General features: G+C 44.6%; 1 protein-coding gene across 2 annotated transcripts in view; it reads left to right on the plus strand.

Moving 5' to 3' along the window:
- The first annotated feature begins 214 nt into the window (after nucleotides 1–214).
- The window catches only part of LOC308308963 (retinoic acid receptor RXR-beta-A-like), a 30,020-nt gene continuing 14,582 nt past the window's right edge, over nucleotides 215–15,652 (plus strand). For both annotated transcript variants that reach the window (XM_080754415.1, XM_080754416.1), the window contains exons 1-4: nucleotides 215–351; nucleotides 6,207–6,367; nucleotides 7,408–7,561; nucleotides 8,608–8,787. In XM_080754415.1, coding sequence (XP_080610541.1) covers nucleotides 6,245–6,367; nucleotides 7,408–7,561; nucleotides 8,608–8,787 — 457 coding nt within the window. In that variant the 5' untranslated portion in view covers nucleotides 215–351; nucleotides 6,207–6,244. The remainder of the gene's footprint in view (nucleotides 352–6,206; nucleotides 6,368–7,407; nucleotides 7,562–8,607; nucleotides 8,788–15,652) is intronic.

The following is a 15,652-nucleotide window of genomic DNA, read 5'->3' on the forward strand; positions in this document are numbered from 1 at the left end:
ACATTATATAATGGTAATAACCGGGCAATAACCTTCCAAAAACAAACAGTATAACGAACGAAGTGATGATAATTATATAATAAGTTTAGGAGTGTGTCACGTGACAGTGGCGGTGGGGGTGGTGGGTGGTCCCAGGAGACATGTTGGCTCCAGCGGGGGGAACAGTGGCTGGCCTGGAGCCAACATGGCGTCCATGTAGTGTAGTGTGTGTAAACAACAACAGTATCAGGTTGGGATCAGAGTGAGTGTCGGCCTCCTGGTTCCTCCTCACTCCGCGTTCTCCGGGAGCACCCTTTTACCAAACCACCGCCAGGAATGTGATTTCATAACGATGTACTGAAGCTGTGTCTGGTGAGTAGAGCTCTGTTTGAGACCCCAAAGCACACAGTGTGATCTGATGTTTGCTGCTTTTTCTGTGTCCCGTTTAGCACGGCTAGCTGGCTAGCTAGCTACACAGCTAGCTGGCTAGCTGTGTGGCTAGCGGCTAGCTGCTGCTGCACTCCCACTAAGCTAGCGACAAGTGGTGGAAAAAGTACTCACGTGTTTTACTTAGAGTAAAAATAGCAATGCTGCCTTGTAGAAATACAGCTGTTACTTACATAGTGGAAGTCTGGAGTTCAAAATGTACTTGAGGAAAAAACGTGCACAAGTATTGGCTTCAAAATTCAAAATGTACTTAAAGTACCAAAAGTACCCATCATGCAGAATGTCTCGTATCACAAGTTTTCAAATGTATACAAAATATTTCTAAAACTTGCAGATCTACAAGCTCTGTTGTTCTGCTATTTTCATATGGACAACATGTATGTATGGCTTAATTCAAGTGGTTATTGTATATTTAAGCAATAGTAATCCATATCTACAAAGTAACTGAAGTTTTCAAACATTTGTAGTGGAGTTAAAAGTACAATATTTGCCTCTGAGTTGCAGTGGAGTAGAAGTAATAGTATTGAACGTTTGAAATACTTCAGTAAAGTACAAAATCTACAAACACCAAAACAAACAAATAAATAATATTTACTTAGATAATGTACTTGAGTAAATGTACTTAGTTACTTCACCCCAACTGAACGTTATCCAGTTAGCTAGCTGACTTAGCTATCCAGCTAGCTGTACCCTAACCTCAGTAACGGACGGGGTGTGCAGCTGGCAATGTCGTAAAAATGAGCGTCTATTTATCGTTAAACCCCCAAAGTGTAGGACATTATCAGACAGACTTTTATCAGCAGAGCTGGCTTTGCATGGAATTTAAACGGTGTGTGTTAACAGTGGCGTCAGTTCAGAAAAGGCTAAGGTATGGCAACATGACTGGTGTCTTGCACGCGCACGTCCAAGACACCAGTCATGTTGCCGTACCTTAGCAACAGGCACGATGAAAAGTACGTTTTTAGTATTTCCCCCTGTAGCCAAGGTATGGCAGCTGCCATAGCTTTGCCATACCCAAATTGACGCCTCTGGGCGTGTTAGCTTCGTGCTAACGTTGCTAACGGCGCGTAGCGTTGGTTGTTTTTTTTACGAGCTCGTTGTGGGGTTTGAACACGTTTATGTGGACGTGCACACACACACACGTGCACGCACGCACACACTCACGCCCAGCTTAATGCACAGCAATTAGTTTAATGCTGGTGACAAACAACCATTAATGCGTGTGTTTTTAATGGCGTGTTTGTCAGACCTTGTATTGTACTGTACTTCTGTCTCTGCAAACTTACAGTATTCAATCAGTCAGTCAATAAGGTGATAGCCTACAGTTGCCACTGGTATTTATACTGTCGTCTTCTATAAATAAACATCCTCAAACAAACGCGTTAATTTGTACAAATACATGACATGGGCATTTTCAACGGGATAGGTTCGGCATGGCCACATTTTGTCAGGTGAATAAAAAACGCTATTTTCTCTCGCAACGAAAAGCGAGAGTTGTCCCTTGACTATGACAACCTAAAAAAATTAAATAACAGATCTACAAGATAAGTTAGATAACACAACTCCTCGCAGATCTGTAGGCTACTGGGGGCGAGCGACACCGTCGTACTGTGGGGTATTTATTACTGTGGTAGTTCAGTTCATTACCATGATGTTCAGATTATGATGGAAGCAGCTAGGAGGAAAATCTGAACACAGGATAGAGAAGTAGTCAGGCTAGTGTAGGAGAAACATCTGAACAGATTGATTGAAGATTGATTCATTAGAATGTTGCATAGGAAAAGGTGACAGTACAAATCACTGGTACAAGGTCAACCAAAAGGAGACCCTAGTAAGCTTTTCGGCTTATTTACCCCTTTATGGGGGTCCATGCTCAAGTTCCCTCAGCCTTATGTTCCCTCAGCGACGCGGGTGAATTTTAACCTGGTGAAATGCTAACCTGCCGACGCTGGTGAATGTTAACCACTGTGCCTAAACCTAACCCTGACCCTAACCTCAGTGGGGCTGAGGGAACAGGGAAATCTCGCTCTTTCGAACGACCATCATTTCGACAACGGAGAGTCGGGAGGGTTAGCGACTCACCCTACGGAGGTTAGGGTAAGGGTTAGGTTTGGGTGTCGAAAAGATGACACATAGAAACAGCGAAACGCTCCCTGAGGGAACATTGGGTCGAGGGAACATAGCCATGATCCCCCCCTGGATGTATCCCATATAACATTGAAAGACAGACGGATAGAACACAGTAAATAAAAAGAAATAGAAGTCAAGATATTTACAGTGGAACATGGGGATAGGATATAGAATCAGCCAGGCTATTAGTAGAGGAGAAATATCTGATCAGCAGCCCCAGGAGGATAGAAGCAGGCTAGCATGGTTGTATAATAAGAAATGTTCTCTCAATGTTCCCTCCAGTATGTGTATGAAACAAGGTTCCATGCCCCTTTTTTCTTTTTTTTCTTTCCCAAGGAGAAACGCCTACTGCAACCGTTACTGCAGGGGGGAAGCAAAGAGCAGCAACACACACTTACCCCACACCACAAATACCACACCACTCACACACACTGCTTGATTGGCTCACATTAAACCACATTAAGACCTGAGGGGCAATTTTACAAATGCCTTCTAAATCAGTAGTTCTCACACTTTCACACACACATGTTCAAAAATAGCAAGGATAGGAAGGATAGAATGTGGATAAGGTTTAGAACAGAGAGAGAGAGGCAGAGATGATGTTCTATGCACAAATACATAATTGTTGGCACAGATTTCAAGGAGGGTGGAAATGAAAGTAGCACACAAATCATTCTTGTTGCTATTTCCTCCGGAAATCACGTCCAGACGTGTAACTAAATGTATGTCAGATTGTGGAGGTCTGAAAACAAACACTTGACACTTGTGTTATTTTATTTGTCTTCACACTGTCACTGTGTGGCCATTTCTTCCAGTTCCAGACATAATTTTAATTAACTTAGTAGTATATTAGATACATCTGTTTATTTTCAAATCTTCATCTGATATGTCTATAAATTATTTATCTAGATAGATGTTATTTTGGTGTCGTGGCTGTCAGTCAGTAAATGCCAGGCTAGTGACATGGAAGTTTCTCTATCGCTGAATGCATTTTCATGTTTGATGGATCTTTTTATTGTATTTCTATGAATATGATTGAAAACATTCAGTGAGCTTTGAGAAGCAGACTATTTGTGAGACTGTTTGGCAGAGCTTCTATTGAAGATGGTAATGTGTTTTGCTGTCATCATGCTTATGTGCACTATTTGTTTTTCCAGTAATTCAATGAAGGAAACATTTGGATTAGAAACTTCCTTTGGGTTTGTTTTCTATTGTCACGTGTTTATACTGTACAGCTCAGCTGTATTAACGTTACACAATTGTGTAACTTGTAGCACTGTACGGAATTCATTTTATTAGTGATTGTCATGGATGGAACATAAGGAATGCACCTTCAGTCAAAACTGACATTCACCCATTTTTCCTTGCTTTAAAGATGGCATATGGATTTTTATTAGGATAGGATAGTGGAGAGAGACAGGGAGCTTGGCAGAGGACAGAGAGGAGGTAGTAGGTACTAGGAATGGGTCGATATGAACGTTTCATATCACGATTATTGTGACCAAAGAAATCAAAATATCCCCAACATCCATTATCCTGGGGCGGAACATTTGCCAAGAAATTGCAGATCTACAACGCGTTGTGAGCTTGTAGATCGGCTATTCTTTGGCAAAGTGTTTTGCTAGAGTAAAAAAAATACTCTATCAAAGTGCATATATTATATGTACATTTACCAATAGAGGCTTTAAATGTTACCAGATATGCAGCTCGGCAAATAAAAGGTGAATTGATCCCAGTGCACGACGGAGGGCGATTTCACGATAAATGATAATATCGCTTATCGTCCCATCCCTAGTAGGTACACACTTTGGCAGCTGGGAATCTAACCAATTTATGTGGTGGTTCTCTCTGGCTGAGACACCAGTCCATCCATCGGTGCCAAGTTATTCCTCTCCCACCATGGCCACTATTTTGAATAGACCTACATGTGAATAAACCTGGCACTGGCATTAAAAACCCTATCAATTTGATTTAGGATTGGGATAGCTTTTATTCTAGTGGTATTCAAATAGATAGTACCATGAATGCTGTCTGTCTGCATGCAAACCCCTGCAAAGTGGGTTACGTTTGAGCTATCACGTCAGTAAACCTTTTTTTCTTTTCTTTTTTTAAGTGTGGAATCAGTATCAGGGAGGTATTTGGGTACAAAGGTGACAGTTTCTACTGTCAGCCGTCCCAGTCCGTTGGTTGCTGCTTGTAATGTTGGAAATCTAGACATTTAAACTGATCCAACTGAACTGCTGCATCCAGTGCAAGTCACTCTGCAAATAATCTGGTACTGTAAATGTTATGTAATTTATGAATCACTGCATATGGAAAATGTTTTACCACCTAACATTATACCATTGAAGCAGCAACAACATTTGAACATAGTGTTCTCTCTTTGCTATTCCCCCCTAGCCAAGCATGTTACATACATTAACATCTGGTATGTTGTTACAATGTAATGTATGTCAGTGTGGCAGGTGTAGGCAGACTACACTACACTAATACATCACGCTGTAGTCTGCTACAACTGCTTCCTCGCCCACATGCATTACTGTGTGGTCAGCAGAGCGTCCGCTGCACTCTTGTGAACATACATATCGTTGTTGTCGGGTGGAAACCTTGTATGTCCAAAACCCTTCGCTTTGTATTTTATCATTTTAAATATGATTTAAAATCATTGATTTTAAATGAGATGATCTTCTTTTTTCTTAAAAAAAAACAGAAACGCTAATAAGATGATTTTAAATCACACCATGAGGCGTTGTGTACTTATAGATCTGCTATTTTCACTAGTTTTGTGCGACAGTCTTGTACGCTGAAGCAGGGCTTTACGAAAGAACGGACGAATTTGAGACTTGGAGATGCGAGGTTTCTGCCCGACAGTGACGATACATGAGCTATTCCTGAACCTCCGCAGAGCAGCGCATGTAAAACGCTTTCCAAACTAACTCCGCTGACCAAAATATTTGACCATTTCAAGCCAGCTAATCGTGTCCTATTTTTGGTGTCTCTTTTGTCCTGAGATTAGTGTCACACACACACACACACACACACACACACACACACACACACACACACACACACACACACACACACACACACACACACACACAGACGGGTCATAGATTAACAGTGTCTCCTGTGTCCTCAGATTGTTGTCACACATACACACACACACAGAGACAGGTCATAGATAGGGGTGGGACGATAAGCAATATTATCGTTTATTGTGAAAAACACTCGCGATAATCGTATCGTGGAGATTTAATCGTGATATCGTCCTCCGTCATGCACTGGGATCAATTCACCTTTTATTTGCAGAGCTGCATATCCAGTACCATTTAAACCCTCTATAATTGGTAAAAGGCACTTATAATAATACGTTCATGATAGTCTTTTTTCACTCTCTATCAAACGTCTTTGCCAAAAAATAGCCGATCTACAACCTCACAACGCGTTGTGAGCTTGTAGATCAATTTTTTGGCAAATGTTCTGCCCCAGGATAATGGGTTTTGATTATCGCCATAATATCGTAAAATTCGTTTGTCACAACAACGTGATATGACATGTTCATATCGTCCCATCCGTAGTCATAGATTAACAGTGTCTCTTCTGTCCTCAGACAGGTCGTAGAGTAACAGCCATGTGTCCTCTGTCCTCAGATTGTTGCCCCACACAGACAGGTCGTAGAGTACCAGCCATGTCCTCACAGCAGAACATCAGCTCAGCCTCCAACAGCCCCACCACCACGCTGGGCTCGCCCTTCTCCGTCATCAGCCCCATCGGCTCCCCCGTGGGCTTCGGCCCCATCAGCAGCAGTCAGGTGAGAAGATGTGTTTATATCGTCGCTGTCGGGTGGAAACCTTGGATGTCCCTTTTCATTATTATTTTAAACTAGTCCTGTGCCCGGGGTTGTGCAATGAGGGATTGAATGTAGGAGTCTCAGAAGTAATGTTGGAGAACCCAGACCGGGGGCATGTTGGGCAGAATTGTTAACATTGATGTCCACTTGTGCAATACCCGTTGTATCCGTCTGTCTGGCTGGCACTCTTTTATGCCCATATATGGTGTTCCGTGTCAAGGCCAGTCTGTGATGGCATCTCCAAATGTGCCTAATGAAGTAATAATTTACCAATAATACATCAAAATGTTGAAATATGGATATAACAAAGTTTCTACCTGGCAACGACCTTATGTATAAAAAAAACATTGAGATGGTACAAACGGAACCAAATAGACGTGTGAGGGTTGGTTCCAAATAGACGTGTAAGGGTTGGTTAAGAGCCAAGTGTTCTTTGGCTACGGAAAATAAGACGGTTCCGTATGGAAGCAAGACAGTGTATACGTACTATTGCTGGACACACATCACACACACTCAAAGATCACGGTGTACGTTTTATGTAAAGCAGAGATGTTTGTCCTTTTGTGGGCCTATCACAATTATTACATTATCGTCTAATCGCAATTATTTGACATAATCACAATTATTTTGTCATAATCGTACATTCAAACATTTTCAGAAATAATGGAAATAGCAGATCTACAAGCTCACAATGCGCAGCGATGCGTTGTGAGCTTGTAGATCGGCTATTTCCACTATAAATGTTATTTTTTAAGTAGAAAGTTGTCAAATATGTCAGTAATTTCTTTGTGTATTTAGGTTATGTGTCATATCTGCCATGTGCAAATTCAAAGCCTAAAAGCCAAACAGAAATGTAATTGTCGTTGACAAATAAACACACACTCTCTCAAAGATCACAGTGTACTTTTGCAATGTAAAGCAGAGATGTTTTTCCTTTTGTCTCCGTGATGTACAGATCAATTCATCAGAGATGTTTGTCCTTTTGTCTCCGTCATGCACAGATCAATTCTTCAGTGTCCGTTTCGGCGATGCACGGCATCAGCAGCTCTGAGGACGTGAAGCCTCCGTTTGGCTTGAGGCCCATGTCTGCCCACAGCCCGGGGATCATGCTCTCACAGAAGAGACTGTGTGCCATCTGTGGGGACCGCTCCTCTGGTGAGTGTCAATTAGAGCCCCGCGCCGACGGGAGACGACCTGAAACGCCCGCTAATGGGGACACGTTAATATTTTAACAATCCACACAGGCAGATGTACAATAATATTAGATTATTAGATTTATTTGCTTTATTTGTCTTTTTATTTCTTCTTCAGCAAGATTCATCAGACAAAAATAATGTAACATAATGCGAGGTAAATAAATAAACGGAGGTGCTGGGCGATCACAAAGCAGAAACACTTAACAAAAAATATAAAATGATATATAAAAATAGAGTAGAAAAGTAGCTGTGGCAAGTGTACAGTATATATCATCTCTTCACATCAGAACAGGATTTAGAAAAAGGAAAAAAAAGGCCAACTGTTTGTCCCTTTAATGTTGTCTTCTGTTGCTTTCTTCTACAATTGAACTAGTTCTCTCAGGGGTTGACACAAAGGTCTCAGTGGCACTTACACATCTGGCTTCTACTTGCCAAAAGGTCATGCCCACTTGCCCGAAAAGTAAAGTAAAATTCCATTATAAAATATGGGTAAAATCTGTGCTTGTAGAACAAATTAATGTTAAATTCAATCGATAACTTGCCGAGTGGCGACAGTCACTTTGAAAATCCACAATGAGTGCAACTATTAGTTGTAAAAAGGAAGCATTGTAGCCAATACATAGCCAATAATGAAGATGGAATGCACTTGGCTGTCAGGCAACCTGAAGGCAAACTCTTCTTGCCCTAACGGTTTATTTACTTGCCACGGGCAGTCGGGCAACCGTTATGCCAGGGCTCCACTGCAGCCATTTGGCGTCGCGTCGGCATGGCGACGCAGGGAATGTTCCCCTTTTAATCAATGAAAGGTGCTCTGTTGTCGACGTTGCGCTGCGTTCGGTGATGGTGTCCAACCTCAAAATTTGCCCCGGTTAATATTTTGACGCCAGCACAACTCTGGCACAACGCAACACTCCGAGTGGAGCCCTGGCGTTTGTGTCAACCCGTCTCTTCTGCGGAGCCTCAGTTGCCGTCTTCACTGACCTTTTCAATTCCTCTGCGTTGCAGGGAAACACTACGGAGTGTACAGCTGTGAAGGCTGCAAAGGCTTCTTCAAGCGCACCGTGCGCAAAGACCTGAGCTACACCTGCAGGGATAACAAGGAGTGCCTGGTGGACAAGCGACAGCGCAACCGCTGCCAGTACTGCCGCTACCAGAAGTGCCTGGCCATGGGCATGAAGAGGGAAGGTACAGTGGCATGGAGGTGGGCTAGGGGGGCACTGCTTCTCAAAGTGGGCTCCAGAGACGCCCTGGGGGTCCTTGAAGAAGTTTCAAGGGGGTCCCCAGAATAATTTGTTGATAGCTGTTAGCGTGTAGATCTATTTCTTAACCATTTATCTAAATCTTGAAAAAAGAAAAACGTAAAATTATTCACGTCCCCTGGCTCAAAGTCTTTTCAGACGGGGATACATACAGATACATTAAATACATGAAAATGTTTGAGAACCACTTTGGCCGAATCTTCTTGGCTGTAGAAGAATTGGGTCGTTGTGGCTTGTGGTGGCTCTGAGACTGTTGTTTTTAACGTGAGCCGACCAAGGATAGAACACAACACAACAGGAATGTTTGTCCTTGTGTTGGAAGGAGGGGGAACCCTACCTGTGTCCTGAGGGTAGCTGCTCAACTGAAGTCAACTCAGAGATGGGATGTTTTTTTAAATGGCTTGGCATACTTTCAGCTACACGGATTCCAAAATAACCTAATTAACAGAGTTGGATAATTGTCCTCAAATAGCACTGGACTCGTGCTTTTGTAATGCATTGGTGGGTGTTGGAGTTGAGCCAACCAAGGGGCACATTTATGTAACTAACCCCTTTTTATCTTTCTTTTCCTTGTTTTCTCTCTTTTTGTCCTCTTCCCTCCTTCCACACTGGTCCAAAATGAAAGTGCTGAAGATGAAAAATATAAGAGCGTTCATGAATACAGCTGGAGGTCTAAGAGGAAACATATTCCATATTCAGAATAGAATTGTCTGACACATAAACATTTAAATGTACATTTCCATCTTACAAACAAGGGGCGGAGGCACAATGCCATCTTTCATCAGAAATAATTTGTTTAAAGTTGGATGCAAAATATGAAGGCAAAATGCCAAAGTACATTAATAAAAAAGTACCCCCCAAAAAAAGAGAAAATAAAAAATAAAACATTTGTATGCTTCAAGGTGTTATTTGTAAAAGGGTTTATGCCCATACAGACCGGCTACAAATGACTCCGCAGGAATCTCAACCGTTTTAGCCACTCTCAGTTTGCATAGTGTCTCGTGTCAGGTGGAAACCTCATATGTCCAAAACGGTTACTTTTCTGGATTCAAATTCAAAGCTTTTCGAGCTTGTAGAACTGCTACTTCTGATGCTTTTTGTGTGACGCCTTTATATGATCAAGTAGGACGTTAATTTAAGTAAAAAACAAGTTGGAATTTGGAGAAAAGCGGTTTCTGCCCGACAACAACAACAGCGATATTCCTTCGGCCGGGTTTTTCAACGGTCTCTTTTGCAGTCCAGAAAACAACTTTTTTTATATGTATTTCTTTTGGCGATGTGTCTGGCATTGCATCCAGGCTCGTTAACTGGCCTGTCTCCTTGTCCACAGCACCTCTTTTTTTCCCCCCTTTCCTTTTCCATTCCACCATACCTGTGCCTTTCTGACTTGACTAACTCACTCTCTCTGTTAGGGCTACAACTACTACTATTTTCTCACTATCGATTAAGTTTTCGTTTATTGTCGAATAATCGAGAAGAGTTTCTTTTTTAATTAGTCATATTGTATTACAATCTCTACCAAATAGATAGGACAAAATTAAAATGTATTCATTAAAACAAGTTACATAGTGTCTCTCTACAAGCTTGTAAATCTGCCTTTTCTTTGTCATTTGGAAATATATATATATATATATATTTCAGGAGACGATCACTTGGGTTAAGATATACTTTATTGACCAGAATGAAGGCAGAAAGCAAGCATCACACAGCATGGCATATTGAGCACCCTACTATAGAGACAGCATAGAATCTAAGCCTATATCTAAGCGCATAGTATTGGCAGCCTACCTTAGCTCTACTATAAGACAGCATAGAATCTATAGCCTAAGTTAGCATGGTTTGGCATGGGGTTCTGCCTCGGGCCATGGCTCGCTGAACCCACGATCCTCATGTTACCATGAGCATCGAGGGCATAATTTAGTTACAGCGAGCCCTGGCCCGATACCTCCCGAGGGGGATCAAAGGCAGAACCTGAAGGTGGCGCTGGGGTGGTGGCGGGGCAGTGCTATGCAACAAGACTGAGTCCCACCATCTGACTTCCCTAAGAACTATGGGTAAGGGGGGGGGCAGGACCTAGTGACCCACCCCCCTCCGCGCGCGCGCTCCCTTGGGACCGCCCCCTGAACTAGCTTTGATCCTTACGAATCGTCGCACTATTTCAGGAGACGATCACTTGGGTTAAGATATACTTTATTGACCAGAATGAAGGCAGAAAGCAAGCATCACACAGCATGGCATATTGAGCACCCTACTATAGAGACAGCATAGAATCTAAGCCTATATCTAAGCGCATAGTATTGGCAGCCTACCTTAGCTCTACTATAAGACAGCATAGAATCTATAGCCTAAGTTAGCATGGTTTGGCATGGGGTTCTGCCTCGGGCCATGGCTCGCTGAACCCACGATCCTCATGTTACCATGAGCATCGAGGGCATAATTTAGTTACAGCGAGCCCTGGCCCGATACCCCCCAAAACTACAAACCCCCAAAGCACGCCAAAATCTCAGAATCCCATGCCAGTGCTAGCCAACTGCGAGGAAGGCAGCTCTGCTGTGACTCTAGCGATTAAGTTATCATTACTGCGGGGCAAACTATGAACTGCCTTTCCTGCTAACGCAAAAATATAATAATTAAGCATATTAGCATCTGGCAGAGCGAATATTACTAAGGCAAAATACTAAGCAATGATATTGGCAGCTTGCCAAAAACGCTATAAGTACTGCTAAAGCAATTTAATAATTAAGAATGTTAGCAGCTGGCAGACCGAACCAACGGTGAGGAAGGTGGTACTGCTGACTATAACGATATACTGCAATCTGACTGAAGCCATACTAAAACACCCTAGAGAAAAGCGGGAGCAGCAACATGGACGTATATATATATAGACAGCAGAACCAGAAGCAGCGATGAAACCTTTAATTCATATAACTACAGCGCCATACAGCTTCACATCCTACCTAACTAACACCCCAGCAACCACCTAGCTTTTGCAAGATTGAAATATTAAAGCGTAATATTTATCGTGGCCCGCAACCTATCAGGGGCGCGTGCCCCGAGTAACGCAACAGAAGCAGCAAATAAAACACGCAACCTATCAGGGGCGCGTGCCCCGAGTAACGCAGCAGAAGCAGCAAAATGAACCCTATGGAACAACCCTGCTAATAGTGCCTGCAGCACTATTAGCATCAGCAGCAGAAGCGTTAACTGAAACGCGTCCAACTCCAGCTTGGAACCATTACGCTTCGGTCAGTCCTGTGTTGTGTGTGCTTGATAGCTTGGCGTGCAGGATCTTGAGTTAGCTGAGGGCACCAGAAGTGCTGGTGGTGTGGCTGCTCCGATCCGGAGAGAATGCAGAGTGAAGAGGGGCGGGCCGCAAATCTGGCAGCTCTCTCCGGGGGTCGTGAGACGAGGACGTCGGGCAGACAGCCCGGTGTTCAGCATGGACATGAAAGGACAGAAAGGAGAGTTAGTTCTGCGACTGACACTGGTGTACCTTCCCTGCTTAAACTGCGAGCTGCAATCTTCAGAGGCCATGTGCTAGTCGCATCTTAAGCCTGGCCTTGGTGACCGCATGTGCTTGCCGCAGAAATAACCATCTTAGCTTTAGCTGACCATAACAATGAAACCACGCCTAAGGTCGCTGACTTTTAGGATCACAGAGAAGATTTTCGCAGCCCACGGAGCGCTCTGCTGCAGAGTCTGCTGCTGCACATATGAGAATCTCCACGAGATACCCGTCTTGACCTTTAAAGGCAAGCTATGCAAGCCTAGAGAGCGGCTAAAGCCCAACATTCAGTACAAGTAAGTCGCTGCTATCCAACTATGGATGCCTATTATTAGCAAGCTTAGAGAGCGGCTGAACGCTCACAGAATCGAACAAGCAAATGCGTTGCTATTTACCTGCTAGAGTGTGGCTCCTCAGGGCATCTGGGAAAGCTGCAGCTGGCGAGAGGAATGGAGTTCCCACCGCTGGTGCTGGAACTGCAGCTTCCCATGTTCCCTTGCGACCTGGCGGTGGCGACGACGGTCGCAGCCTGACAGCGCCTCCGGAAGATGGGCCGGCACCACAGGCTTCCAGCACGACGCAGCGCTGGATCATGCTCATGGTAGCAGCAGTAATAGCATTAACTGATGCTGTAGCGGGCGGGCGGGCAGCCGGACGGGAGGGCCGACAGGCAGGTGGGAAGGCAGGCGGGCGGGAAGGCAGGCGGCGGCGGGCTGGCGGTAGGCCACTTCCGTCTGCTGAATATGGCGCGTGCAGGCGGGCAGCCGGGCAGGCATGCGGGCGGGAGGGCGGGCGGGCAGGCTGGCAGCTCATGGTAGCGGCAGAAGTAGCGGAAGCTGTAGTAGCAATGCCCTCTCCAGTGCTAACCGACTCCTGACTGGTCTCATGGAATTATGCAGTAGTGGACGAAACTATAAAGATAAACATGTTAGCAGAAAACACTCAGCCGCTGCAGCGCGACGCTGCAATGATGGCATGCTGTAGCAGCCGCTATGCAGCGGCTCCGGCAAGAAGCTGAAAGGACAAACCTGATGTTAGCAGCAACATGTAGCAGCCGTGGCCCGAAGCTATAAAGAAAAACGCGATTTAGTGGAACATGTAGCAGCTTTAGCATAAAGCTGCCATGCTATTCTGATGCCGTGGCGGGGGCATGCCGCAGCTCCGGCCTGGAGCTGTAATGATAAATCTGTTAGCAGAAAACCTCAGCAGCTGCAGCGCCATGCTGCTATGGCGACCTGCTGTAGTAGCAGCTATGCAGCAGCTCCAGCATGAGCTGAAAGGATAGAAATTATGTTAGCATTTAGACACGTAGCAGCCGCAGCAAGAAGCTAAAAAGTAAAACACGATTAGTGGAACATGTAGCCGCTTTAGCATAAAGCTGCCATGATAACCTGATGACGTAGCAGTGGGCCTGCAGCCACTCCGGCTTGGCGCTGAAATAACAAACAGAATGTTAGCAACCAACAAGTATTCGCTTTGGCGTGAGCTGCAGCAACAGACATGTAGCACTTTAGCCTGAGCTGAAAAGAAAGCATGGCGTTAGCAGCCTTTATCCTGGAGCTGCAATGGTGAACATGATGCAACAGTCCTGTGGCCGCTTTAATGTGATTGTAAAGATAAACAACTCGTCATTTTTCACTAGCAGTAGCCTTAGCTGTAATTATTAGCTCGAGTGCCGCAGCTACGGAAACACCGCAAGGACATACAGTGCGATACGCAGAGACCCAGAACTATAACCTTAGATTGAAACAATACGGCAGCTCGATAGAGGATAGTATCCAATGACTTCAACGCTGCCACACTCGACGCCGCCCTGATGCCAACAGACACGCGGCAGTTTCTGGCCCGAGCTGCAAACATAAACAGATGTTAGCGTTTTCACCAGAGTAGCATCGGCAACCATCATCAGCTGCTATGCCAGCAGGCAGCCGCAGCTTGGGCAAAGCTAGCATTAACCGAGACCAGGCAAGATCCTCATGAACAGCAAACGAAGCCTGTATGCTAAGCTTGTACAGTGCGCACAAGCGAAGCATAGACATGGATAATACATGCGCATCCCTGCCCTATGAACTGCGCGTGCACACAAAATAATATAATAACGAAAAAGAATCGTAACGGACCAGATGACCTGGAGGTTAAATGCTAGAGAGAGCCACATTACCCATGTGCTCAGAATGCGCAGACCGTGCGCCACCCTTCGCTTCGTGACGTTACCCTCTGCTAGCCTGTATGCTAGGTAGCTGCTGACCACGGACACACGCAACCCCCATGGAATAGGCAGCTTGAAGAGTCATTACGGAACGTTAGCAAACCTCTTTAGCTACATGAGTTCTGAGTTGCAAGCTAGCCGACCATCAACAGACAGCTCGTGGCTGGAATGAACGATGGCTCCTACCGTAGCAGAAGAGAATATTTAGCTGGAGCTACCGAGCATATAGAGAAGACTACGATTCCCTGCATGCACTAGCGAGTTCAACTGGTGACGTCAGGACAGACAGGCACGACTTGCGTTAGCGGAAGCAAAACATTGTTGCACGTAAACTGTGGCACCTATGAGCTTGCGGGTTTCCTCCTCTCAGGAGCCCACGCAGACTGACATCCTTTATAGGCTTCTCAAAGAGGCGATTACTGTATTTAATAATTCATCCCGCGAGGGCTTCTACGCCACGGTAACTGGCAGCAGCCCTACTGTGGTCCAAGAAGCGACAGAAACCATTTATTTACCAGCTAACAGCATCCTTACCGAAATAGCCGGCTAGCAATAGCCACCTAGCTCCTAGCTGACTGTACATTAAACCTGTTGTTCCGCGCTAGCTGATACGGCCCGCGCCGTTGCAAAGCACTGACATATCGACAAACCCAACAACTGAGATTACTTTAACTCATGGTAGCCCAGTATAGGCCCACCAGGGCACGAAATAAGTTAGCATTTAGCCCGTAGCCACAGCCAACTTCTATGATACTGAGTTTACCTTTAGCAACTTTAGCAAGCCTGTAGCACCTTTGAAATAGCTTTAGCAACAAACAACTGAAAGTACAGAAATCAGCTAGGCACCAGCAACGATAGCAAGCAATCTGAACCTTGAAACAGCAGTTTAGAATTCAGCGATTACCAGAATAACAATCTCAAACTTCCCATACAACCTGGCCAATAACACAGCTTCTTAGTTTGGCAGCTAAGAATATGAATTGAGCGATAGTAAAATAGCAGAAACAGCCAGAAATACTCAGCCCAGTTAGGCACCCTCTCCAAGCGGTGGGCAACAGCACAGCTACCTGCAAGCAA

This window comes from Nannobrachium achirus, assembly GCF_963921795.1.
Source record: "Nannobrachium achirus genome assembly, chromosome: 2".
Taxonomy (NCBI): Eukaryota; Metazoa; Chordata; class Actinopteri; order Myctophiformes; family Myctophidae; genus Nannobrachium; species Nannobrachium achirus.